Source organism: Pseudophryne corroboree, chromosome 4 (genome assembly GCF_028390025.1).
Source record: "Pseudophryne corroboree isolate aPseCor3 chromosome 4, aPseCor3.hap2, whole genome shotgun sequence".
NCBI lineage: Eukaryota > Metazoa > Chordata > Amphibia > Anura > Myobatrachidae > Pseudophryne > Pseudophryne corroboree.
Window position 1 is genome coordinate 535,306,593 of NC_086447.1, and position 25,305 is coordinate 535,331,897.

General features: G+C 44.7%; 1 protein-coding gene across 2 annotated transcripts in view; it reads left to right on the plus strand.

Moving 5' to 3' along the window:
• The window catches only part of ENPP3 (ectonucleotide pyrophosphatase/phosphodiesterase 3), a 352,328-nt gene that overhangs the window by 94,446 nt on the left and 232,577 nt on the right, over positions 1-25,305 (plus strand). For both annotated transcript variants that reach the window (XM_063917307.1, XM_063917306.1), the window contains exons 3-5: positions 9,509-9,631; positions 17,994-18,119; positions 23,987-24,047. In XM_063917307.1, coding sequence (XP_063773377.1) covers positions 9,509-9,631; positions 17,994-18,119; positions 23,987-24,047 — 310 coding nt within the window. The remainder of the gene's footprint in view (positions 1-9,508; positions 9,632-17,993; positions 18,120-23,986; positions 24,048-25,305) is intronic.

Genomic DNA, 25,305 nt, shown 5'->3' on the forward strand with positions numbered 1-25,305 from the left:
GAGCGTGGAGAACTTTACTGGACAACAATTCATTTAGGTACCCACTTATAAGCCACAGGAAGATGCACTGTGGACCAGGGAAACCATTACAATTGCATGAAATCCTGCCATAATTAGGAACCATCGCTACGGACCCGTGATTGAGGAACACAAGGCTGGTAATACCATAAGTAATGGACATCTGCCTACCTATCTGCACTTTATTGTGAACTGTCCACTCCAATTTAAGGACACAGTCTCTGGCATTTTATAAGCAGTCAACTATACATTTATTGGACTCTTATGCCCACACCTGTTGCCTAATAATTAGCAGTATTTATTAATTCATGTTTTTAATGTTTAATTAGTATATTAAATTGTTTTAATCATAATAATTTCAATTGTCAGCGCTGTTTTCATTTTTCCACAACCTTTTTTGCTGGGAGACTGACTATCTCCCATTATACAGCTGCTAAGAAGAGCACCCCAATTTAGCGCCCGTCTCTATATACTGTACTTGGTATATATTTCTTTGCATTCTTTTCCATAAGAGTCTTTTTTTTTTATTGTGTCCACGTTTGTCTTCTCATATATCCACAGATTATGTGACATATGGGCAGAAGAAGTTCTGTCAGGACAACGTATAAAAACTCTTATTTTTATTATTTATTAAAATAAGAATAAATGTGTTCTTTCAAACAATTCCAAATGGACAAAGTTAAGATGGAAAAATCTTATAACATGACCTTTAAAAGGGAGTTGGTCCAGAACAACCTCCCTCTTGGGTCATGTAGAAACTGGTGCAAACTGGGTCCACAGCTGCACCATCGACACATTTAGACTGTGTCTTTGTCAAGGTGTCTATAGAGATCTTTAGAATTTTGTAAGCAACTTTTGCTGCAAAGTAGTAGGATTTGGCTATTCAGTTCCAATTATCTATGACTTGACATCATTTATTGTTTCATTTTGCCACTTTTTTGTGTTGTCTTAGAAAATATATAGTGTGATTTTGAGAATGTTTCTAAGACAAATTAATGTGTTCCCTGATGCAACACCAGAAATATGATAATAAAAAATGTATAATACGTAAAAAATTGGTAACACAAAATTGGTAACACTTTAAAAGGCACTTTAAATCCTATATGATTAACAGGCATTACTTGATAGACCCTCCTGCTGTAGTACCCTTCACTCAATCTGTCTCATGCAATAAAACCTTCTATATGTCATCATTACATTAACATGTTTTCATTTTCTATAGAATGTCAAAATATTACGTTACCATAGCACTCAGAATAAGTAAAAACTCACACATTGAGCTGCAGACATTAACTAAATATAGTCTATCTTTTTAATTCTGGTCAGCTGCATCAGAGTGTCAATCTTACCAGATAGATCAATCTTCTTATAGCGTCCTGGAAAAAAAATAAGTACCATACTTTTACTGCATGAGAGAGATTGAGTGAAGAGTACTGCAACCACTAAAACCCAACAGAAGCTTTTATCTTGTAATGCCTGTTAACAGGGCTGGACTGCCCATCTGTCACTTCTGGCAATTGCCAGAAGGGTTATGGCCTGCAGAGAGACGGACTGGCCGATCAGCTCTGCTTGGCTGCCCAACTCACAGAAACAGGGGCTGTCTGAGCAGCTCCGCCCCCCAGCGCTCTGCTTAGCTGTCAGGTATGATTTGCATAAGGCCTGTTTGCCGTGATCATGCCCCTCTGGTCGTGCGCACGCGCACAATACTTTGCCAGGGCTATTTCCCAACCCTAGTCCGTCCCTGCCTGTTAATTGCCTAAATCAGCATGCAATTACTTTGTTGACAGTATCCTGACACGGCTTTAATGTTACTTAAAGCATTTAACTGTGCGGACATTTTAACTTGAAACATGCAGCATAGCGTAAACATAGTGCCCATATGTCATATGTTTCCCACTAAATCAAGCTAGCAGATCTAATGTGCATATTTAAAATGTTAGTTTTGAATACATTACACAATTTTTCTTTTTATTTACGGTGTTGCACTGGGGAACACATTAATTTGTCTTATCCTAATCTTGCTGAAAGGGACCCAGGGATTCCATCTGTTTCCATTCTGACAGACAGCAACCTGACATCTAAATGGGGAAACTGGCATATATTCTGAACACGCATTTGGAAAATGTTTCAACAATGTCATAGTGACCACAAAGCAGGATGAATAGATAAAGAAGATGATACAGAGTAGCACACAACTTCGCTGCATTGCATGCTCAGAAATAAATGTGGCTAGCCCCATCTATATGGGCGCCCTGCCCATATCTATCAGCTAGTGAAAGCAGCTGTCATCACTATCAGCACACATTTGCACCTGTCCCAATACATGATACAAGAGATCCATTTGAAATGAGCTGAATGTCTGCATGTGCTCACCACTGAATAGCTTGCAATTCCATCTACATACCCTTAGAACACTTATCCAACGTGTGAACACCCCATAGTCGCCCAGTTACCACTCAGCTCCCAGTGGAGATGAGCTTGAAAAGCACATGATTCTGAGTTGTCCATAGGGGGTAATTCTGAGTTGATCGCAGCAGTTAGAGAGAGTGGGGTGGGGTGTATTCAACCTGAAAACTAAATTGCAGTGTAAAAATAAAGCAGCCAATATTTACCCTGCACAGAAACAATATAACCCACCCAAATCTAACTCTCTCTGCACATGTTATATCTGCCTCCCCTGCAGTGCACATGGTTTTGCCCAATTGCTAACAAATTTGCTGTTGCGATCAAAAATCATAGTTCAAAGTTGCATATGGAGTTGCTAAAATTTCATAAGATCTGTCCATAACAGACTTGCATGCAATTCCGAACCATGCCAAAATTGTGTCAGATAAATAATTTTCATTTCAGTAGTCCTACGTTTATAAATAGCTTACTTTACTTGCCTAGCCCGCTGTGTGTCACAATTGCATTGTGTAATTTTCCATAAAGATGAAAGATAGACAGTAAACAGTTGGTCAATAGGATTTTCATGATTTTCAGGGTTAGGCTGTTATTGTTAGGCTGCAGGAGGGTAAGGTTAGGGGTCGGCACTCGAGGGAGGGTTAGGGTTCGGCACTCAGGGGAGGGTTAGTGTTAGGATTTTGGTTAAAATAACACAAAAACCATGTGTTGACCTTTTGGCCCTGTGGACCATTTAGCTGTTGACCTTTTGACCCTGTCAACCCTTTTGAACCTGTTGACTTAAATCCATATAAACCATTTAACTGTTTACCTTTTGACTGTGTCAACCTACTGTGGATCATCTGGTATTAACCTTTTGACACTATCTAGACACTGTTGTATCTTTTAATCCACACCTGTGTAATATGTGATTTTAATATTCTTTGCTGGACTTCTGGGTATATTTATTTTAAGCGCCTTGAGTCCTATTGGAGAAAGAGCGCTATATAAATAAAATTATTATTATTATTAAATTTTAAAATGTTTTCAAATCATCCAGTGAAAATTTTAGACTGGCCTTATTAATGTATAACACATTGGAGGTGATTCTGAGTCAAACACAAATGCAGTAGGATGATTTTCTGCATGGCGCTAATCCATCTCTATGCATACTCGCTATGGAAACTTGTACCAGTCTTATAGCAGTTTCTCCATCTGAACATGGCCGGTGTGTGTAATTCTGCGTGTTTAGATGCAGCCGCTGTCAGTGATACGCCCACATCTGGCTAGCCCCCTATTACCTCCCGTTAATGCCCACTGAAAATCAATCTCTCTGCATCCAAATTTGTTCTGCAGCTCCAAGCTGTAACCATCAGGACGCATGCGCAGTGTGACTCAGATGCATGTGCAGACTTAAAATATCTGCTGCTTGCGTCTCACATCACCACTGCGTCTACCTCTGAATCAGGCCCACTGTCTTTAAATACAGAAATGTTAGGCTCTCTAGTACCAAAACTGTTACCAGCAATTCCAACACCATAATCGACAACTTTTTTTTGTTGCTTCTCTGGCAGCTGGTCATTTCAGTGGGCAGGGCTCTCACGTCATTAGGCTCCGTCACCATTTCGGCAAAATGGGTCCACGAGAAGAGACTGGGCTAAAATGATGCAATTTGCATCGTTTAGCCCCACCCCTCCAAATGATCCTGTGGTTATCTTCCCATCCTGCCCACTTCAATAGGAAGGATGTGGGATGCAGGAGTTTCGTCTGCTCTTCCAGGGATGTGGGAGACTACCCAAAGAAATGGGAGTCTCCCGCAACTTCCGGGAGAGTAGGCAAGTATGACTTACTGTACACCATTTCTGAAATTGATAGTAGTAATAGGAAAAGGGAAAATTACACTATGATGCCTGCCTTTATTGAGTGACACATCTTCTCTTTGCTGCATTCTTATCTGTATAGTGACAGTGGTCTGCATTATAAAATCCTGAAATCGTAAGTGAATCCTTTACTCAAGTAAAACATTTTTAACATACTAGGAGAAGATGGACTAAGCCTTGAAGAGTGATACAGTGAAGGGAGATAAAGTACCAGCCAAGCAGCTCCTATCTGCCATCACATTGAGGACCTCATTCAGTAAGGATTACAAAATTTGCAATTCGCAATTTGTTCGATTAGCGAACAACTGCGCATGTGCAGTGTTCACATTGTGCACGTGCATGTAAAAATAGCGGCAGAAATTGCGTACACGTCGTGCTCACAATACAGCCGCTGTTTGACTGACAGGAAGATAGCATTCCTGGGCGGAAACCTGCCATTTTCTGGGTGTGTCTGAAATAATGCAGGCGTGCCCAGGCATTTTTAAGGAGGGCCTCTGATGTCAGTGATGACCACTTCCAGCCTCTTGTGTTGCAATATTGTGGATGACCTTGCCTGGCGCAGAAAAATCTTTGATGTTCCGGGAATTGCGTATGGTTTTGTGATCAACCTGCATATTGCAATGCATTTATGTCTGTAATGGGCAATTTTTCTCTATTTCTGGGCGGCAACTATTTGATCGCAGCAACTGCTTTTTAGCAGAAATTGCAGTTCTTACTGAATAAGGTCCTGAGTTCGAAAAATGACAGTTAGGAACTGATTGGTTGGTAGTTAATCTCTTTACACTTTATCACTGTCCTAAGCTTACTACACCTGCCCCTGGGACTCATTGGGAGCAAAACAACCAAATTCAAGTACTACAAGTTTGCACCTGGACAAACCATGTTGTGCTGCAAGGGGTGCCATATACATATCGTTATTTGCCTGTAGAGTAAATGCTGGCTGCTGTTGCATGTAGCCCACAAATGCTGGGCAGCTTTATTTTTACACAATTCATATTAGATTGAACATGTCCCTCTCATAACTAACAACTAAGGTCATGTGGGGGCAGTACGGATGGTGTAATGGTTAGCACTACTGCTTCACAGTACTGAGGTCATGGCTTCGTTCCCACCATGGCCCTAACTGTGTGGAGTTTGTATATTCTCCCCATGCTTGCGCCGGTTTCAGGTACTCCGGTTTCCTCCCACAATCCAAAAATATACTGGTAGGTTAATTGATTCCCAACAAAATTAACCCTAGCGTGAATGTGAGTACTGGTAATAATAAATAAATAAATAAGGTCAGAGCTGTAACTAGACATTTTGGTGCCCTGTGCCAGAAAGAGAATTGGTGCCCCCACCCCATATTCAACATAAGGACAGTGCATGCCAGAGGCGTGCGGCAACAATATAGGGGTGTGGTTTATGGGGAAGGGGCGTGGCTACATAATGGTACCAGTTCACATTACACCACACAGTAGTGTCCATTATTCACATTACACAGCACAGAGGTGTATATTATTCACATTACACCACACAGCAGTCCGTTAGTCAAATTACACCACACAGTAGTGTCCATTAGTCACATTACACTGTGATTGTGTGTGTGTGTGTGTGTGTGTGTGTGTGTGTGTGTGTGTGTGTGTCTTTACCTGCTGGTGTAGAATCAAATGTCTCAGCATGCCTGCCAACCTGAGAGCCTGTCTCTGAGTAGGATAAAAGGTTACATGATCTGGACTACATATCCCAGCAGCCCCCTTGCCTTTTCTCTCCATTACCACACAACTCTGTGTCTGGACCTGGGGGCAGCGGCTGTAGTGAGTAAGAAGTGAGACACAGGACCTCATGGAGAGACTGGGAAAGTGCTTCTGCTAGTGTGCCCGAGTTCTCCAGCTGGGTCCTAGTGTCCATTGGTTGCGGCGGTTTCCTAGTGCTGGCATCTGTCTGGCTGGTTCCCATTTCTTATAGTTTGCGCAGACAGTGAGGACTCACGGGGGCTGGGGCACCTCCATGATGGGTGGCTCAATCGATGCCTGAATGCTGCAGATGACGGTGTCGGTGGATGGTGGGTGGATGCAAGAGCAGGTGCCGGGTCACAAGGGGTGCTGCCAGTTCTCCACCCATGGGGTGTATGCACTGTGGGCTCAGCACGCTCACCACACACCTAGTTACGGCCCTGACTAAGGTTCACAGTTACGTGCTCTTTCTTGTTTTGCTCCCAACTCAAAATCAGGCCCACTATTCTGTACATATACGGTCACTCAATGGCATCAAACATACTGAAGCTGTCTAAGGACAGTAAAATGGAAAATGAGCACACTGCAAGCAAGTGCTCTAGTGAAATGCTATGTACTGTATGTTCTGGGTCCTGTAGCATTAAGAGAAGTGACAAGAGCCACATAACCAAGGTAGTGAAAGAATTAGGCTGCATGGGGACCCTCATTTACCTATTTTTACTATACAGTACTAGTACTTTTCAGCTCTCCTCTCTTCACCCCCACCCCCGTTACATACCCTACCTCAAGATGTTCAGCTAACTTGTCATTTCACTATGTCCCCCACAGTGTGGGTGCTGTTAGGGAAGAAGGGAATGTATGTGGGCACCCCCAGTTACCACTTCGCACATGTTGATCTCCGAACAGGCCATTCACAGTTATTATATAGATACAGAGGGCAGAACCAATTATTAAAGAATGGTTATATTTTTTCAATTACAATTAATGTAAAAATATCAGAGCAAATAAGAGAAAAACAAAAACATCCAAAGTCCAAATTTGATACTATAACTACAAGAGGGGGATACAGTATATATAGTACATGGGGACAAAAACACAGCTAACTAATGGGTTAGCATACAAAGAGAAATCATGAATAAGCAATTGTGTACCAAACAAATCAAGAATATTGATTAAGTCTACAATGGTGTTCTAGTTGCTGGATAGACAGAAAACATCTGTTCAGGGTAGTTGCAGACGTTATAACAAGCATTCAAGTCAACAAGATGCTATGACGTGGTTTGCTCCAAGTGCTTTCCCAACATCTAACTGTCAAATAGTGATAGCCCTTGTCCTATAAAACGTAAATTAACAATGAGTTCAGTTGGTCTTGGCTTATGTTCATAACCATGTAGCAGAAGACTGGATAAGGGCCAATTAATTCTGGTAAGAAGGGAGATTCATTTGCATTATAAACAGAATGTGTAGTCTGGAGTGCAGAACTGAGACATCTTTAGTTGCAATATGATGTCTTTATAAACCCACCATTAATGCATTATAGCAAGCTACACTGTGTTATAAACATTGATTTTATTTGAAGGTTATTTTTTTGTAGATTACACCTGCAATCACATATATTTGTATTAACTTGTAGTCAGGGTTTGCATTTCCTTCAAACAGATATGTGTGCCAGTACAATATATTGATGATGTTTTGTGCTAATTTATTGCTAATGCTTTGTGTTGTTGTAAATGTTAATTATTATTATTATTATTATTATTTATTACCAGTTATTTATATAGCTCACACATATTCCATAGCGCTTTACAGAGAATATTTGACCATTCACATCAGTCCCTGTCCCAGTGGAGCTTACAATCTATATTCCCTATCACATGTACATGCGCACAAATTCATGCTAGGGTTAATTTTCTTGGGAGCCAATTAACCTACCAATAAATTTTTGGATTGTGGGAGGAAACCGGAGTACCCAGAGGAAACCCACGCAAGTACAGGGAGAATATACAAACTCCACACACTTAGGGCCATGGTGGGAATCAAACCCATGACCTCAGTACTGTGAGGCAGTAATGCTAACCATTACACCATTCATACTGCCCCTTAAATATGATTTAACAATATTTATTATTTTAGTAAAAAGTATATATTGTACAAAAAGTGTATTTAGTTATTATTATAAATTACCCAACAGTTAAAAAGCATGTGTATAGTTTACTGATATTTACTGAAAATATTTGGTTTTAATTCAGCTACATAAATTACAGTTTTACTTTACCTATTTGAAATAGTGATACATTAGTGTATTTTCCTGTGGCATACATATACTGAAACAGGAAACACCAGTCAGAATTACATTTTGTGCCAATTACTTACAACACAGTTTGCATTACTTGTATATGTTTTGAACATTGTTCAGCAGGAGTAATCTCTCTGTCCGTAAAAGTGAGAAAGCGGGAACACCCATGCCAGAGACATTCTGCTGTTACCTAAATATGGTTATCCCTAAACAAAATAAAACAAGCTTTACTCTACCTGCATACAAAGCCATATTACCCAACTGATTTTCTGTTGTTTCCATAATTATAAGTGATTTCACATTGGCTAACCATCAAGCTTGAAATGTCTTTTATTATTTTATGTTGTCATATATTATTATATAGCTTCCTTATTGTTGGAACAAAATACCTTTGACATATTGAAACACAATAGAATTACTGTCGAATTAATGTTTATCTACTGAAATAATATTATAGTGACATCTAACATCTATGCAGTCTGCAGTAAGAAGTACATTACACAAAATGTAAACAATGCTAATTTAAACAGCACAATTTATTATAATGTATATTGTCAAAACTGCATAGGATTTTTGTTGCCCTATTTTGCAGTCTATAATGACAGGGAGATGTACTAAGCAGTGAAAAGAGTGGAGAAGTGAGCCAGTGGAGACGTTGCCCATGGCAACCAATCAGCTGCTCTGTATAATTCTATAGTATGCAAATTATAAATGCTACTTCAATACTGATTGGTTGCCATGGGTAACTTCTCCACTGGCTCACTTCTCCGCTCTTATCACTGCTTAGTACTTTTATTTTGTACACTAAGGGTGGTATTCAATTCTTTTCACCCCCTTCCACACCAGTTCTGTTTCTGCTGATGGGTGTGGTATAATAATTTCAGCTCACTACCCGCGGGGTAGTGAGGATACCCAACCATTTACGCAGCTAAACTGGATTGCTATGGACGCAATATGCGCGATATAACGGGGATCACTTTAGAAAGGAGATTGGGCGTGATATATCATTTGAATACCGCCCTAATAGTTAGATTGTGATAAAAATCAAGATACTGAATTAATGCCTTTCTGTAAGCAACAAAACTATAAATTCTTACAATAAACCTTACTTACTCTAATAAAACATAAATAATAATATTATATACTGTAGGTTATTTATTTCTTCTGCAAGGCCGTCTCTGCTGACTGACTGCAATCTTTGTTCTCTTCTTGCTAAGTGTCATGCAGACAAAGATGCAATGAAACTGACACCTTGATGGAAGATGATTGCCACTGTGATTCCAAGTGTGTTGAACAAGGAAATTGTTGTTTTGATTTTGATGATCTATGCGTAAAACCAAGTAAGTATTAGGTCTGTGTTCATTTTAGCTTATTTGTATTAGGAAGAAAAACAAATCAGGACCAATGGGTAATTTATTAAGTGGTTCTTTTCAGAGTTGCCACGTCTTCAGTGGTCTCGGCCACTGGGTTTAATGGGACAGTAATTTTAAATACAAACCACAACTGTTTTAGTATTTAATACTATTGCCCCTTTAAATCCAGGTGCCAAAACTACTGAAGATTCAGTGGCTTTGAAAAGTGTTGCATGTAAAAAGTATTTTGTATCCTGGAACTGCTGCTGATAGTGTTCACTGTAAATAAAGAATTGTTACCACAAGGTATACATCACAAAACACAGAGTCAGATAGCTAAGCACCAGTAGTGTGAAACGTTTGTAATGTAATTAACATGGTTGTAATGTCCACTTCGACATTTATCATGTTGACATTAATAAAATGTGGACATGATTAGAATGTTGGCAAAATGCTTCTTGTGGTCCAGTGGTGACTTACTTTGTTTGGATGTAAGTAACCACACTAATGCTATCCCTACACCCCCCCCCACACCAACCCCCTCCCAGTGCCCAACCCTAACACTCTGCTCCCATAGCCTAACCCCAACTGTTGGCATTCTGAGAATGTCAGGATTTCACATGTAGAAATTCTACAGATGTCAACATGTCCCAAGGTAAGTGGATTTGCCAAAAGAAGGCTGAATGAAAATTCTGTAGCAAGGCAGTGACGTATTGTCCATAGGTACTTTGTATCATTGCTTAAGGTCCTCGACCCAGGGCCTAATTATTGGGGATTGGTAACTTGCTGTCACGATCCGGGTATCTGGACGCCATTTCTTACCCATCAGATGCCTCCTAAGGCTGGCTCAGCGCTCCAGGACCGGATTCCATCTGTTATCCTGATGTGTACATTCCTGTATCCTCTCCTGTCACTCTGGGACGCTGTCACAGTAAACGCCATATTACACCTGGCATGGCATCTCCCGCGGCCTCCGCCGCCGTCCCTGAACTCCTGCATGCAGAGTGTCTGAGTGGCGATTACGTCAGCCGCGGCCTCCGCTGTGTCCGCGTGGTTGGATGTGCATCTGTCAGCCTGGCGCCTCCTGTCTCCGGTGGCCGGCGCCGCCATTACTGTTTTCATTACCACATGGATTACAAACCAAACTTCCCTCCAAGTGTCTGCATGGGCGCAGCCATCTTGGATTCTGTCAGCTGATCATTTCCACCAATCTGTTCTCAGTATTGATAATCTGCATAATTGCCTAGCCAATCCCTTCCTTGCTGCAGGTATAAATACACTGTGCCTGAGCAAGGAAGGCGTCAGTGCTTTGGTTGTCAAACCTAGTTCCTGTTTGTCTCTCTCCTGTGATTGTCTTCCAGGTTCCAGCTCCTGTCTCAAGACTTCCACCATAGAGACCCGCACCAGCATTCCACCTGCGGTGTAGCCTGACTCTCCAATCCATTGTGGATTCATCTGTTTCCAGCTACAACATTACCTGCTTCCAGCTCGGCTTTCAGCAGAGTACAGCTTCCCTTAAAGGGCCGGTGTCCTTTCTACACTTTACCACTCTCCACCGGTATTATTATTTCTCCGCTCTCAAGTTCTACATTTCAGTTCATATTTCATCGCTCCCAAGTTCATTTATTATTTAACTGGTTCCAGCCAGTATCCACTCCGTGCTAACAACAGTCTGGTTCCAGCCAGTATCCACAGCAGCTGTTTTACCTTCAGCAACCCAGCTTTTCCTGGAACACCAGCTGGCACAATCCTGGGTTATCTCCATTGCTACAGTCGGGCCTGGTAAGGACTTTCCATCTAGAAGATCATAAGAACTATCTCACACTACCAGTGCCCTGTGGCTCCTGCCATCCTGTAGTACCCAGAAACTGTATTTATTATTTGCTGACTTTTACGTTTTCTTTTACTGCTGCTGTGTTGCGGAGTTGTCATAATAAACATCATTGACTTTTATCCAAGTTGTCGTGGTCACGCCTTCGGGCAGTTATTATTCATGTTACTTACATGTCCAGGGGTCTGATACAACCTCCCAGGTTCCGGTAGATCTCAGCCCCTACAACTGAGGCTGCCTCCCGTCAGCTCAGGCCCTCAGTTGTGACAGTAAGCACTGACCTAATGAATCCAGCCGGAGACCAGGATCAAGCGGCCAGGCCGATGCAAGAACTGGCAGCCCGACTAGAACATCAGGAGGCTGCACAGGGCCACATCATCCGCTGTCTCCAGGATCTCTCTACTCGGCTGGATGGGATTCAGACAACTCTCCGTGGATCAGGCGCGTCTGGTGCGTCAACCACAGTGACTCCAGCTATAACCCCACCCACCTTACCCATTTCTGCTCCACGTCTTCATCTTCCAACGCCAGCAAAATTTGACGGATCTCCAAGATTCTGCAGGGGATTTCTCAACCAGTGTGAGATTCAGTTTGAGCTACAACCTGGCAATTTTCCCAGTGACCGTACAAAAATTGCCTACATTATTTCTCTTCTCAGTGGCTCAGCCCTTGATTGGGCATCACCGTTATGGGAGAGGTCCGACACCCTGCTATCTTCCTACACTGCCTTCGTGTCAACATTCAGGCGCATCTTCGACGAGCCAGGCCGGGTAACCTCAGCTTCATCCGAGATTCTCCGTTTACGCCAGGGGTCACGTACTGTAGGACAATATCTGATACAGTTCCAGATCCTGGCATCCGAACTGGCATGGAACGACGAGGCCCTGTATGCTGCATTCTGGCATGGCTTATCTGAGCGTATTAAAGATGAGTTAGCTACCAGAGACTTACCTTCTAAGTTAGATGAGCTAATCTCACTCTGCACGAAAGTTGATTTACGTTTTAGAGAGAGAGCAACTGAGCGTGGAAGATCATCTGCTCCAAAATCTTCTGCTCCTCCTCCTCGTCAACTGTCACCATCTAAAGATGAGCCCATGCAACTTGGCCGTTCCCGTTTAACTCCTGCTGAGCGCCGAAGACGTCTCTCCGAGTTTCTCTGTCTCTATTGTGCAGCTCCGTCTCACACCATTAATGCCTGTCCCAAACGTCCGGGAAACTCCAAATCCTAGCTCGCCAAGGAGAGGGCCGGCTAGGAGTAATGATCTCCTCTCCATCTCCTCAAGATTGTAATCTCCCAGTCTCGCTTCAAGTTGCTCAACGTTATCGGAACGTCATTGCCCTCCTTGATTCCGGAGCAGCTGGGAACTTTATTACCGAAGCCTATGTTAAACGGTGGTCCCTACCCACCGAGAGACTTCCTTCGTCCATTTCTTTAACTGCCGTGGATGGCAGCAAAATTTTTGATGCAGTTATTTCTTTAAGGACTCTACCAGTTCGTCTGAGAGTGGGAGTTCTTCATTCCGAACTTATTTCTTTTTTAGTGATTCCAAGAGCCACACATCCTGTGGTCCTGGGCCTTCCATGGCTCCGTCTTCACAATCCTACAATTGATTGGACGACTACGCAAATCCTGGCATGGGGTTCCTCCTGTGCTGAGACATGTTTGTTTAAAGTATTGCCTGTCTGTTCTTCCTCCCCCAGGTCGTCTGATGTTCCACCTCCTCCATATCAAGATTTCACGGATGTGTTCAGTAAAGCTTCTGCTGATATTCTTCCTCCTCATAGAGAATGGGACTGTCCGATTGATCTCGTTCCAGGGAAGGTTCCACCTCGAGGCCGAACTTATCCGTTGTCTCTGCCTGAGACGCATTCTATGGAGGAATATATTAAAGAGAACCTAGCAAAGGGGTTCATTCGACCTTCTTCTTCTCCAGCCGGCGCAGGCTTCTTTTTTGTAAAAAAGAAAGATGGTGGTCTGCGGCCGTGCATCGACTACAGAGGTTTGAACGACATTACCATCAAGAACCGTTATCCTTTACCCCTGATTACTGAGCTCTTTGACAGAGTTAGCGGAGCTACCATCTTTACAAAGCTGGACTTGCGAGGTGCATACAATCTCATCCGGATCCGTGAGGGTGACGAGTGGAAGACCGCCTTTAACACCCGTGACGGACATTATGAGTACCTCGTCATGCCCTTCGGATTGAGCAATGCTCCAGCTGTCTTCCAGCATTTTGTCAATGAGATCTTCAGAGACATTCTATACCGTCATGTCGTGGTCTATCTAGACGATATCCTCATTTTTGCCAACGATTTAGAGGAACATCGTTTTTGGGTTAAAGAGGTTCTGTCCCGTCTCCGTGTCAATCATCTCTATTGCAAATTAGAAAAATGCGTCTTTGAAGTCAAGTCCATTCCGTTTCTAGGGTACATTGTGTCCGGTTCCGGACTAGAGATGGATCCTGAGAAACTACAAGCAATCCAAAATTGGCCGGTACCCTTAACCCTCAAAGGGGTCCAGAGGTTCTTAGGGTTCGCCAACTATTACCGAAAGTTTATACGAGACTTTTCCACCATTGTGGCGCCTATTACTGCTTTCACTAAGAAGGGTGCTAACCCGTCCAAGTGGTCTGAAGAAGCCATGCAAGCATTTCATCTTTTAAAACAAAGGTTCATCTCTGCGCCTGTTCTGAAACAGCCTGACATCGACTCTCCTTTCATCTTAGAGGTGGATGCCTCCTCCGTTGGAGTAGGAGCGGTGTTATCTCAGAGGGCTAAAGATGGCCATTTACACCCTTGCAGTTTCTTCTCCCGGAAGTTCTCCCCAGCTGAGCGCAACTATGCCATTGGCGACCAGGAGTTGCTAGCCATCAAGCTCGCTCTAGAAGAGTGGAGGTATCTGTTGGAGGGAGCTTCTCATTCAATCACCATACTTACAGACCACAAGAACCTTTTATACCTGAAGGGCGCACAATGTCTCAACCCTCGTCAGGCCAGATGGGCACTTTTCTTTTCCAGGTTCGACTTTAAACTCCAGTTCTGTCCGGGCTCTCAGAATCGCAAGGCCGATGCCCTTTCCCGCTCATGGGAGCAAGAAAATGAGTCAGAGTCTTCAGACAAGCATCCTATTATAAATCCGTTGGCATTCTCCACGGTAGGGATGGACTCTACGCCCCCATCAGGGAAAAGTTTTGTGAAGCCGATGCTAAGGAAGAAGCTCATGCATTGGGCCCATGCTTCCCGTTTTGCCGGACATACAGGTATCCAAAAAACCCTGGAGTTTATCTCTAGGTCCTATTGGTGGCCAACTCTGAAAAAGGACGTCTTGGAGTTTATTGCATCTTGCCCAAAGTGTGCCCAACATAAAGTATCCCGCCAGTCGCCTGCAGGGCAACTGGTTCCACTATCCGTTCCCCGTCGACCATGGACCCACTTGTCGATGGATTTCATTACAGACTTACCCATGTGCAACAAGTTCAATACCATCTGGGTGGTAGTTGACCGGTTCACCAAGATGGCACACTTCATTCCTCTCACCGGTCTTCCGTCAGCTTCCAAGTTGGCTCAAGTATTCATACAAGAGATCTTCCGACTCCACGGTCTTCCTGAAGAAATTATCTCAGATCGAGGAGTTCAATTCACAGCCAAATTCTGGCGAAGTTTATGTCAAGTCCTCCAAGTCAAGCTAAAGTTTTCCACGGCTTACCATACTCAGACCAATGGTCAAACCGAGAGGGTGAATCAGGACTTGGAGGCCTTCCTCCGCATCTATGTGTCCTCCTCTCAAGATGACTGGGTTCAATTACTTCCCTGGGCCGAGTTCTGTCATAACAACCAGTATCATTCTTCATCTGCTTCAACACCATTCTTCACTAACTTTGGATTCCACCCTAAAGTCCCTGAGTTCCAACCGCTTCCAGCAACTTCTGTCCCCGCAGTGGATATCACCTTGCATCAGTTTGCCAATATCTGGAAGAGCGTACGATCAGCTCTGCTCAAGGCATCGTTCAGGTACAAGAAGTTTGCGGATAAGAAGCGTCGAGCAGTTCCTGCTCTCAAGGTGGGTGATCGGGTATGGTTATCCACGAAGAATTTGAGGTTAAGAGTTCCCAGTATGAAGTTTGCACCTCGCTATATCGGTCCTTTCAAGATTGAACAAGTCATCAATCCTGTTGCTTACAGACTCCAGTTGCCTCCCTTCTTAAAAATACCCAGGACATTCCATGTTTCCCTGTTGAAACCGCTGATCTTGAATCGGTTTCATTCCTCACTTCCTCCAACTCCGAAAGTCCAAACTCAACGAGGTGTTGAGTATGAAGTGGCCAAGATCCTGGACTCACGTCACCGTTACAGTCAACTACAATATCTTATTGACTGGAAAGGTTATGGTCCTGAGGAACGTTCATGGACCAATGCTTCTGATGTCCATGCTCCTGCCATGGTCCGGAGATTCCATTCCAAGTTTCCTCAAAAGCCAAAGAAGTGTCCTGGGGCCACTCCTAAAGGGGGGGGTGCTGTCACGATCCGGGTATCTGGACGCCATTTCTTACCCATCAGATGCCTCCTAAGGCTGGCTCAGCGCTCCAGGACCGGATTCCATCTGTTATCCTGATGTGTACATTCCTGTATCCTCTCCTGTCACTCTGGGACGCTGTCACAGTAAACGCCATATTACACCTGGCATGGCGTCTCCCGCGGCCTCCGCCGCCGTCCCTGAACTCCTGCATGCAGAGTGTCTGAGTGGCGATTACGTCAGCCGCGGCCTCCGCTGTGTCCGCGTGGTTGGATGTGCATCTGTCAGCCTGGCGCCTCCTGTCTCCGGTGGCCGGCGCCGCCATTACTGTTTTCATTACCACATGGATTACAAACCAAACTTCCCTCCAAGTGTCTGCATGGGCGCAGCCATCTTGGATTCTGTCAGCTGATCATTTCCACCAATCTGTTCTCAGTATTGATAATCTGCATAATTGCCTAGCCAATCCCTTCCTTGCTGCAGGTATAAATACACTGTGCCTGAGCAAGGAAGGCGTCAGTGCTTTGGTTGTCAAACCTAGTTCCTGTTTGTCTCTCTCCTGTGATTGTCTTCCAGGTTCCAGCTCCTGTCTCAAGACTTCCACCATAGAGACCCGCACCAGCATTCCACCTGCGGTGTAGCCTGACTCTCCAATCCATTGTGGATTCATCTGTTTCCAGCTACAACATTACCTGCTTTCAGCAGAGTACAGCTTCCCTTAAAGGGCCGGTGTCCTTTCTACACTTTACCACTCTCCACCGGTATTATTATTTCTCCGCTCTCAAGTTCTACATTTCAGTTCATATTTCATCGCTCCCAAGTTCATTTATTATTTAACTGGTTCCAGCCAGTATCCACTCCGTGCTAACAACAGTCTGGTTCCAGCCAGTATCCACAGCAGCTGTTTTACCTTCAGCAACCAAGCTTTTCCTGGAACACCAGCTGGCACAATCCTGGGTTATCTCCATTGCTACAGTCGGGCCTGGTAAGGACTTTCCATCTAGAAGATCATAAGAACTATCTCACACTACCAGTGCCCTGTGGCTCCTGCCATCCTGTAGTACCCAGGAACTGTATTTATTATTTGCTGACTTTTACGTTTTCTTTTACTGCTGCTGTGTTGCGGAGTTGTCATAATAAACATCATTGACTTTTATCCAAGTTGTCGTGGTCACGCCTTCGGGCAGTTATTATTCATGTTACTTACATGTCCAGGGGTCTGATACAACCTCCCAGGTTCCGGTAGATCTCAGCCGCTACAACTGAGGCTGCCTCCCGTCAGCTCAGGCCCTCAGTTGTGACACTTTCTAGTTCACTATCCTTGGTGGAATGTTGTATAATGATTCCCCAAATAGAAAGTCACCTATACCTGCTAAAGAGGCTGCACAGATACATCCAGAGTAAATAAAGAGTAGGAAAAGGCCATGCAGCCCAGAGCCTGCATAGCATTTTGAAGCTTTAGCAGTGGTTCCGATGCTCCAGGACATGATGTTATATATACCCCTATTTCTACATTTCTACACCACTTCCAGTACTTTTCTTTACTAAATTAAGTTATTACATGAAAACGGTATGTCATCCACTCAGATGTAAGAGATAATACATACAGTTTCTATATTCCCATTTGGCACACAACAAATAAAGATTTTTAGTACTAGAAGAGGAGGCCTCAGTGACTTCTTCATTTATGCACTGCAGTGACATCACAATTTATATATATATATATATATATATATATATAAAATAGTTAAAATATGTACTTCTATAATGAGTACATTGCATCTTGTATATTACCAAAGGGGAAAGGTGATTTATGTGTTTGAAGAATAGTATTTACCATGTAATATTACATTTTATTTACTACTGTACATCAATTACGGTTTATTGAAAGGTCTCCGGGATTACAGATATTTTATTTAAGTGCACAATCATTTAGTTATTTCTTTTGGTTAATTTTTTAGTGTACTGTATAAAATATGTGATTTAGCGGTGTTACTTTATTCCAGGCGTGGAGTGGACATGTAGCAAGGTGCGCTGTGGAGAGAAGCAGATTTCTGAACGCCTTTGCTCATGCTCAGATGACTGCTTAACTAAAGGAGATTGCTGTTCAAATTACAACGCTGTTTGCAAAGGTAAGAATTCACACAAAAGGTGACTATACAAGATATATAAATAAATGTAATGTTGAAGTCAGGGCACTCCAAAATAAAGAAATTCCAAAGTATTTTTCATTTGTTAGGCTTACAGCACATCAGACAAGATGCACACGCTGTCCCGTCCTTCCATGAGCCCTGTGTCAAGAAATGTTGCTTATATCTTCATTATACGTATCATAGAAGTTTTGCACTCACCATGCACATTATGAACAATTTAAGCTTTATAATCTTTATACTTTATAAGCAGGCATTGTAAAGCTGGGTACACCCTAGATGATATAGTGGATGATGTACCCGATTCTGATATATCGTTCACAATATCGTCTAGTGTGTACCCACTATATCATAAACAATGCACACTCCCGCGGGCCGCTTGTGACATTGCCCATTGGCTGTACATGCAGCTCAATCTGGCGATGTTGCAAGCGATGCCATGTTGGCAAACGCAGCATGGCCCAGCTCCTCTCCCACCGCTGTTCAATCGCAGCCGAGCAAGTGTCTATGCACTTACCGATGTTGGCACCCTGCTGGGTCCTATAGCCGCCAATAGCGCCGGGTACACGCATCGTCTAGTGTGTACCAGAAATGAGTTTTAATTGTTGCAGCATTTGATAAGCTAACCATGTTTCTAAAGTATAAATAATACAGCTTGGAAAGCTCATAATGAACAGTACAGTATATGCCATGGTGAGTGCAGTGCTTCTATGATTTTTATTTATCCCCTTTATTGACTGGGGCTCATCCTCTGGCAGGGAGATTATAGTTGGCTGACCAGGGCAACTAAGTTGTGGTGATCCCCACCAATAATATTGTCCCCCCTCTATCCACACACCTGCCGCACTTACCGTGAGTGGGTAGGATGTGGTGGTTCTTCTGATCAACTTAGCAGCACTGTAGCTGCTACCAAGAGACCTGTTCTAGCGGGGCTGCTGTGGTTAGTGTGCTGAGCCACTGGGTCCTTGCGGCTGCAGCTGCTGTACACCTGTTGGCTACCAGTCAATGACACAGCGGCTGTGCTTAGTGTTGTTTTAGCCAGAAGAGTGACCTGTGGTGTAGCAGTAGATGGTGCCGCAAGCCACTGATGCTGGTAATTGCACCAGAGGAAAAATGTAGGACGCATGGGCATATCTATAGAGAGTGCAGGTCAGGGGGTGCTGTTGCTATTGGGCATAGAGGCTTAGGGTGCCCTAACCCAGTTCATTGATTACCAAGTTCCTGGAATCTTGGTAAAGAATCTTGATTTAGCCAATTTGTTTGAACAACAGTTTTTTGTCCATTTTTAGTTTTTGGGAGCAAATGGTCGATTGTCATTTGCTCTCATTCGTTCCAACCAGCAAGATCTGGCAGATACTCTGCCAGATAATTGTATAGTGTATGCCTAGCTTAAGCAATAGGGTCTGGCCTTTTGCCCAGCCTCAAAAAGGGACTCTTCAGCGCTCAAAGGGGTGAGGGTCTTTGTACCTCCGTCAGTAAAGCTCCACACTGAGATGATCCATCTATCACACTAACGATTCACCCTAGCAGGCACAGCTGAGCTAACCAGTGAGCATGGCACTGTCATAGACTATGCTTCTCCTTGATTATAGCCAATGTTGGACTTTGGGCATAAAGGACCCACCGTGGACAATGCAGCCACCAGTCCATGGTCCTGCTCTGCCAAGTAGCTGTCCCACTGAAATCAGATCCATAAGGAAAGATGGAGAGGCATCCAGGCAGTGGGACCCACCAGGGATTTCGCAAATTGACTTGCATTATCTCTGTTCTTGTGTCACAACTGAGGGCTGGTGCTGACCAGGGGGAAGCCTCAGTTGTAGGGGCTGAGGTATGTGTGTACCTGGGAGGCAGTACAGGGTTCTTAGACATGCAGGGAACCTTTAGAACAAATGCCCGAAGGCGTGACCAAGACAACGAAGGAAAGTTCAAAGGTTTATTAAACAGAGTTCAGAGGAATACTGATGTCTTGGTACAGGTAACAGGAATCACAGTTCAGAGAAATACTTGGAATCTATGACGGAACACCGATGGTTACTTTGGGATCGATGGCGGAACACCGATGGTTACTGGAGATCGATGATGGAACACCGATGGAGACTTGGGATCGATGGTGGAACACCGATGGTGACTTGGGATCGATGGCGGAACACCGATGGTGACTTGGGATCGATGGCGAAACACCGATGGTGACTTGGGATCGATGGCGAAACACCGATGGAGACTTGGGATCGATGGCGAAACACCGATGGAGACTTGGGATCGATGTTGGAACACCGATGGAGACTTGGGATCGATGGCGGAACACCGATGGTCACTGGGGATCGATGGCGGAACACCGATGGTCGCTGGGGATCGATGGCGGAACACCGATGGTCACTGGCAGGGCAGAGCACTGCTGGAAGCTGGTGTCGGTAACTGCCAGTCACAGGATGCAATGATGAGACACTGCAGAGTCAGGCTGCACTGCAGAGAAAGTCCATGGGAGGACTACACACTGGGATCACTGAAGACAATTGAAGCACTGACCCTCTTTCCAGCCCAGGAACAAGATATTTATACCAGCTGGGAAACAGGGATTGGCTGGCTGATTAAGCAGAGTCTAGAGTGCAGCTGCTGGGTAATTAGGTAGAAACCGGAGTGCAGCTGATTGGCTGAAAAGTAACATGTGATGAAAACAAACATGGCTGCGCCCATGTTTGAACTTGGAGGGAAAGACTGTTTGTAACTTGCATGTGAGCTTTAACCATGAAGCTGCCAGAATCACAGTGAAGAGATTTGAGACAATGAGATGCAGCGTGCTGCATGCAGACAGTGCAGATGGAATCCAGGCTTGGAACACTGGGACAGTCTCAGGAGGCATTTGGAAGGTAAATATTGATAAGGAATTACCTGGATCGTGACAGCACCCCCTCCTTTAGGAGTGGCCCCAGGACACTTCTTATAAATTCTTTACTTGAACAAACGGAAGAATCTAGATTGAATCCTGATGAACTTGAACTGGCTGGAACCAGATGAGACTGTACTGGACCTATGGACGAGACCAGATTGAGTCCAGACAAACTTAAACCGGCTAAGACCGGTGGAGACTTTGGGCCGACGGATAGGACAGGATTGAGTTTGGAGACCGTTGAATCAGCTGGAACTGAAGGAGTCTTTGGACCTACGGATGGAACCGGATTGGGTCCAGAAAAGCTTGAACCGGCTGGGACCGGAGGAGTCTTTGGATTGACATTCGAATCAGCTGGAACTGAAGGAGTCTGAATCCGGTTAGAACCGGAATGAGTGGTATCTGAGTGTTCAGTTAGACCATCCTGGACATGGTCCATGCTGGATGCCAACAGGGTGGTGCTCTCTGAAGACGGCAAACAGGAGTTCATAACTGCATCTGTAGCACAAAAATTTCCATCTGGGAACTTGGCTCTGGATACTTCCCTTGGGGCTGAAACTTTGGTGACCCCTCCTGGGGTTGACGAATCAGACACCTCTCTCAGGGTTGTTTTCTCCAGCACCCCCTCCTGGGGTTGACAGATCAGAAACTCCTTTTTGAGAAGACTCATATGCCCCTACTAGAGCTTGAACATTGGATACCCCTCCTGGGGTTGTAGACACAGACGCCCCTTCTTGGGCTGTAGACACAGACGCCCCTTCTTGGGCTGTAGACACAGACGCCCCTTCTTGGGCTGTAGACACAGACGCCCCTTCTTGGGCTGTAGACACAGACGCCCCTTCTTGGGCTGTAGACACAGACGCCCTTCCTTGGGCTGTAGACACAGACGCCCCTTCTTGGGCTGTAGACACAGACGCCCCTTCTTGGGCTGTAGACACAGACGCCCTTCCTTGGGCTGAGGAAAGTTCGGACACTAGGATCTGGTACTGTACCAGATATTTACCGACTGTTTGTGTCCCCTGACGTAGCCGGAGGATATCAGAGGAGGCTGAGGTCACACGACCTGGTTCATCAAAGATGCACCTGAAGGTTGCCACGAAGTCTGCATATGAAGAGAGCAGGGCATCAGACTTCTCCCACAGAGGTGATGCCCAATCGAGGGCGGAGCCACTGAGGAGGGAGATGATGTAAGCAACCTTTGTGCGGTCAGTTGGGAAACTGCCAGGCTGTAACTCGAAATATATCTCACACTGATTTAGGAAACCCCAACAGGCTTTTGGGGAACCATCAAACTTGGCAGGTGTCTGTAAATGGAGACAAGGAGCAGAAACAGGAGTGGTGGGTGGGGATACCACCAAAGGTACTGCAGTCGGCACACTGGACGCCCCTGAACCACGGAGGGTTACTTGAATTCCATCCAGCCAAGAGGAGAGGTCCTGGAGACAGAGAATCACATGGCCCCGTGCAGCCTCCTGACGTTCAAGGCGGGCTGCAAGTTCTTGCATCGGCCTGGTCGCTTGGACCTGGTCTCCGGCCGGATCCATGAGGTCAGTGCTTACTGTCACAACTGAGGGCTGGTGCTGACCAGGGGGAAGCCTCAGTTGTAGGGGCTGAGGTATGTGTGTACCTGGGAGGCAGTACAGGGTTCTTAGACATGCAGGGAACCTTTAGAACAAATGCCCGAAGGCGTGACCAAGACAACGAAGGAAAGTTCAAAGGTTTATTAAACACAGTTCAGAGGAATACTGATGTCTTGGTACAGGTAACAGGAATCACAGTTCAGAGAAATACTTGGGATCGATGACGGAACACCGATGGTGACTTGGAATCTATGACGGAACACCGATGGTTACTTTGGGATCGATGGCGGAACACCGATGGTGACTTGGGATCGATGGCGGAACACCGATGGTGACTTGGGATCGATGGCGAAACACCGATGGAGACTTGGGATCGATGTTGGAACACCGATGGTGACTTGAAATCGATGGCGGAACACCGATGGTTACTGGGGATCGATGGCGGAACACCGATGGTCACTGGCAGGGCAGAGCACTGCTGGAAGCTGGTGTCGGTAACTGCCAGTCACAGGATGCAATGATGAGACACTGCAGAGTCAGGCTGCACTGCAGAGAAAGTCCATGGGAGGACTACACACTGGGATCACTGAAGACAATTGAAGCACTGACCCTCTTTCCAGCCCAGGAACAAGATATTTATACCAGCTGGGAAACAGGGATTGGCTGGCTGATTAAGCAGAGTCTAGAGTGCAGCTGCTGGGTAATTAGGTAGAAACCAGAGTGCAGCTGATTGGCTGAAAAGTAACATGTGATGAAAACAAACATGGCTGCGCCCATGTTTGAACTTGGAGGGAAAGACTGTTTGTAACTTGCATGTGAGCTTTAACCATGAAGCTGCCAGAATCACAGTGAAGAGATTTGAGACAATGAGATGCAGCGTGCTGCATGCAGACAGTGCAGATGGAATCCAGGCTTGGAACACTGGGACAGTCTCAGGAGGCATTTGGAAGGTAAATATTGATAAGGAATTACCTGGATCGTGACATCTTGTGCCCATACTGAATTCACCATGTTAATGCATTACAATGATATCAGCAGTGTGAGTATACCTGTGATGTCACTTGCCCCAAATGCTGATTGACATGCTAATGTCATTTGGGGGTAGTGATGGGGCAGACACATCCAGTGTTCCAGACAACGGGGTGTGTTGGCCTAGTTTTCTGGGCATGCTGAAGGCAGTAGCTGCATCCTTAGACACAGCTTCACCGGTTACAACAGCACAAATTCTCCAGACATCATGAGTAACCTGAGGGTTACTCAGATGTCAGGTGGTCATGCAAATGATATGATGCTGCATCCCCGGTCACAGAAGCCAGCAGTGAGTGACTTTGTTGTTATTTCCTTGTTTCATAATGCATTTAATTAATGTGTTTGGTTTGTAGGAGAAGTTCCCTGGGCAGAAGGCACATGTGACAGCAGTACAACTCTCCAGTGTCCTGAAGGGTAAGGGAAGGTTTATAAGCATTAGTGCAGTATAATATAGAGCATGGACAGTAAGTAAACACCCTTATAGAGCATGGACACGTTATGTCGTCATCATCATCATCATCATCATCATCTTTCCTATTTTACATGTTCCTTGCTGTATGTTACATTTTCATTAATATTAGTAGTAGTCCTCTCTCATGATACAGTAGACACTCATTTTTATGGCTATTATTCTTTCTGGTAGGTGTAATAGACAGTAATTTGCTTTTCAAGCCTTTCTTAATGTGGATAGTGTGGGATATAAACCTGATTATTAAACGTTAAAAGTCCTTAAGGCAAAACATCTGAATGTTCATTTTTCAAATGTAAATCAGTCATTAAATGTAATCTCAATATTTAATTTACTGAATTATACCTAGCACATGGTAATGTTTATGCTAAACATAGTTTTGTGTTATGTCTTTGTGGAGACTATTGTCATGATTCCCAATAAGCTTACTGTGTGTTCTGGTAAATAATGCTGTTAAACACTTGCAGTGATTGAAACGAAGTAACATTCATTAGTATTCACAAAGGCCGACACACACACACACACACGCAACTTCTTCAAGTCGAATTAAGATGGGAGGCAGAGGAGGAGAAGGGGGGCCAGCCGCGGGGGGCCAGCCGGCGGGCATACAGGGAGATCAGCACTACGGAGTGGCGCTGCAGCAGAATGTCACTCAGCCGCCCGACCTCACGGCAGCTTACACCCGGCTCCAGCAGCGTGCTGGAGCCGGGTGGAAGCTGCCGTGAGGTCGGGCAGCTGAGTGACATCCAGCGGCAGCGCTACTGTAGCGCTGATCTCCCTGTATGCCCGCCGCCTGTCCCCCCGTCTCCCTGCGCCCCCCCTCCTCCAGGTCCGCATCTCTTCCGACATCATTTTGATGTCGGATTGAGATGGTTGAAAAGGGGGCCAAAACCTGTCGGATTTGGCCCCGTTTTCGACATCAACATGTGGATCGGCAGCTATTTCGCCAATCCACGTGCTTTTCGACAAGTCGAATTTATCAACTTGTCGAAAAATTTTGCAAAATATTGAATAGGTCGAATCAGGATTTGACCTTAAAAAGTCGAAAACTGCCATCTTTTCGGCAGACTGCAGTTTTCGACTTCAATTGAATATACCCCTATGTGTATAAATGCATTACTAATGTGTGGCATTATGTGCATAAGGTGCTCTACTGTGTGGCGTAATGTATAGAAAGGGCACTACTGTGTGGTCTAATGTGAA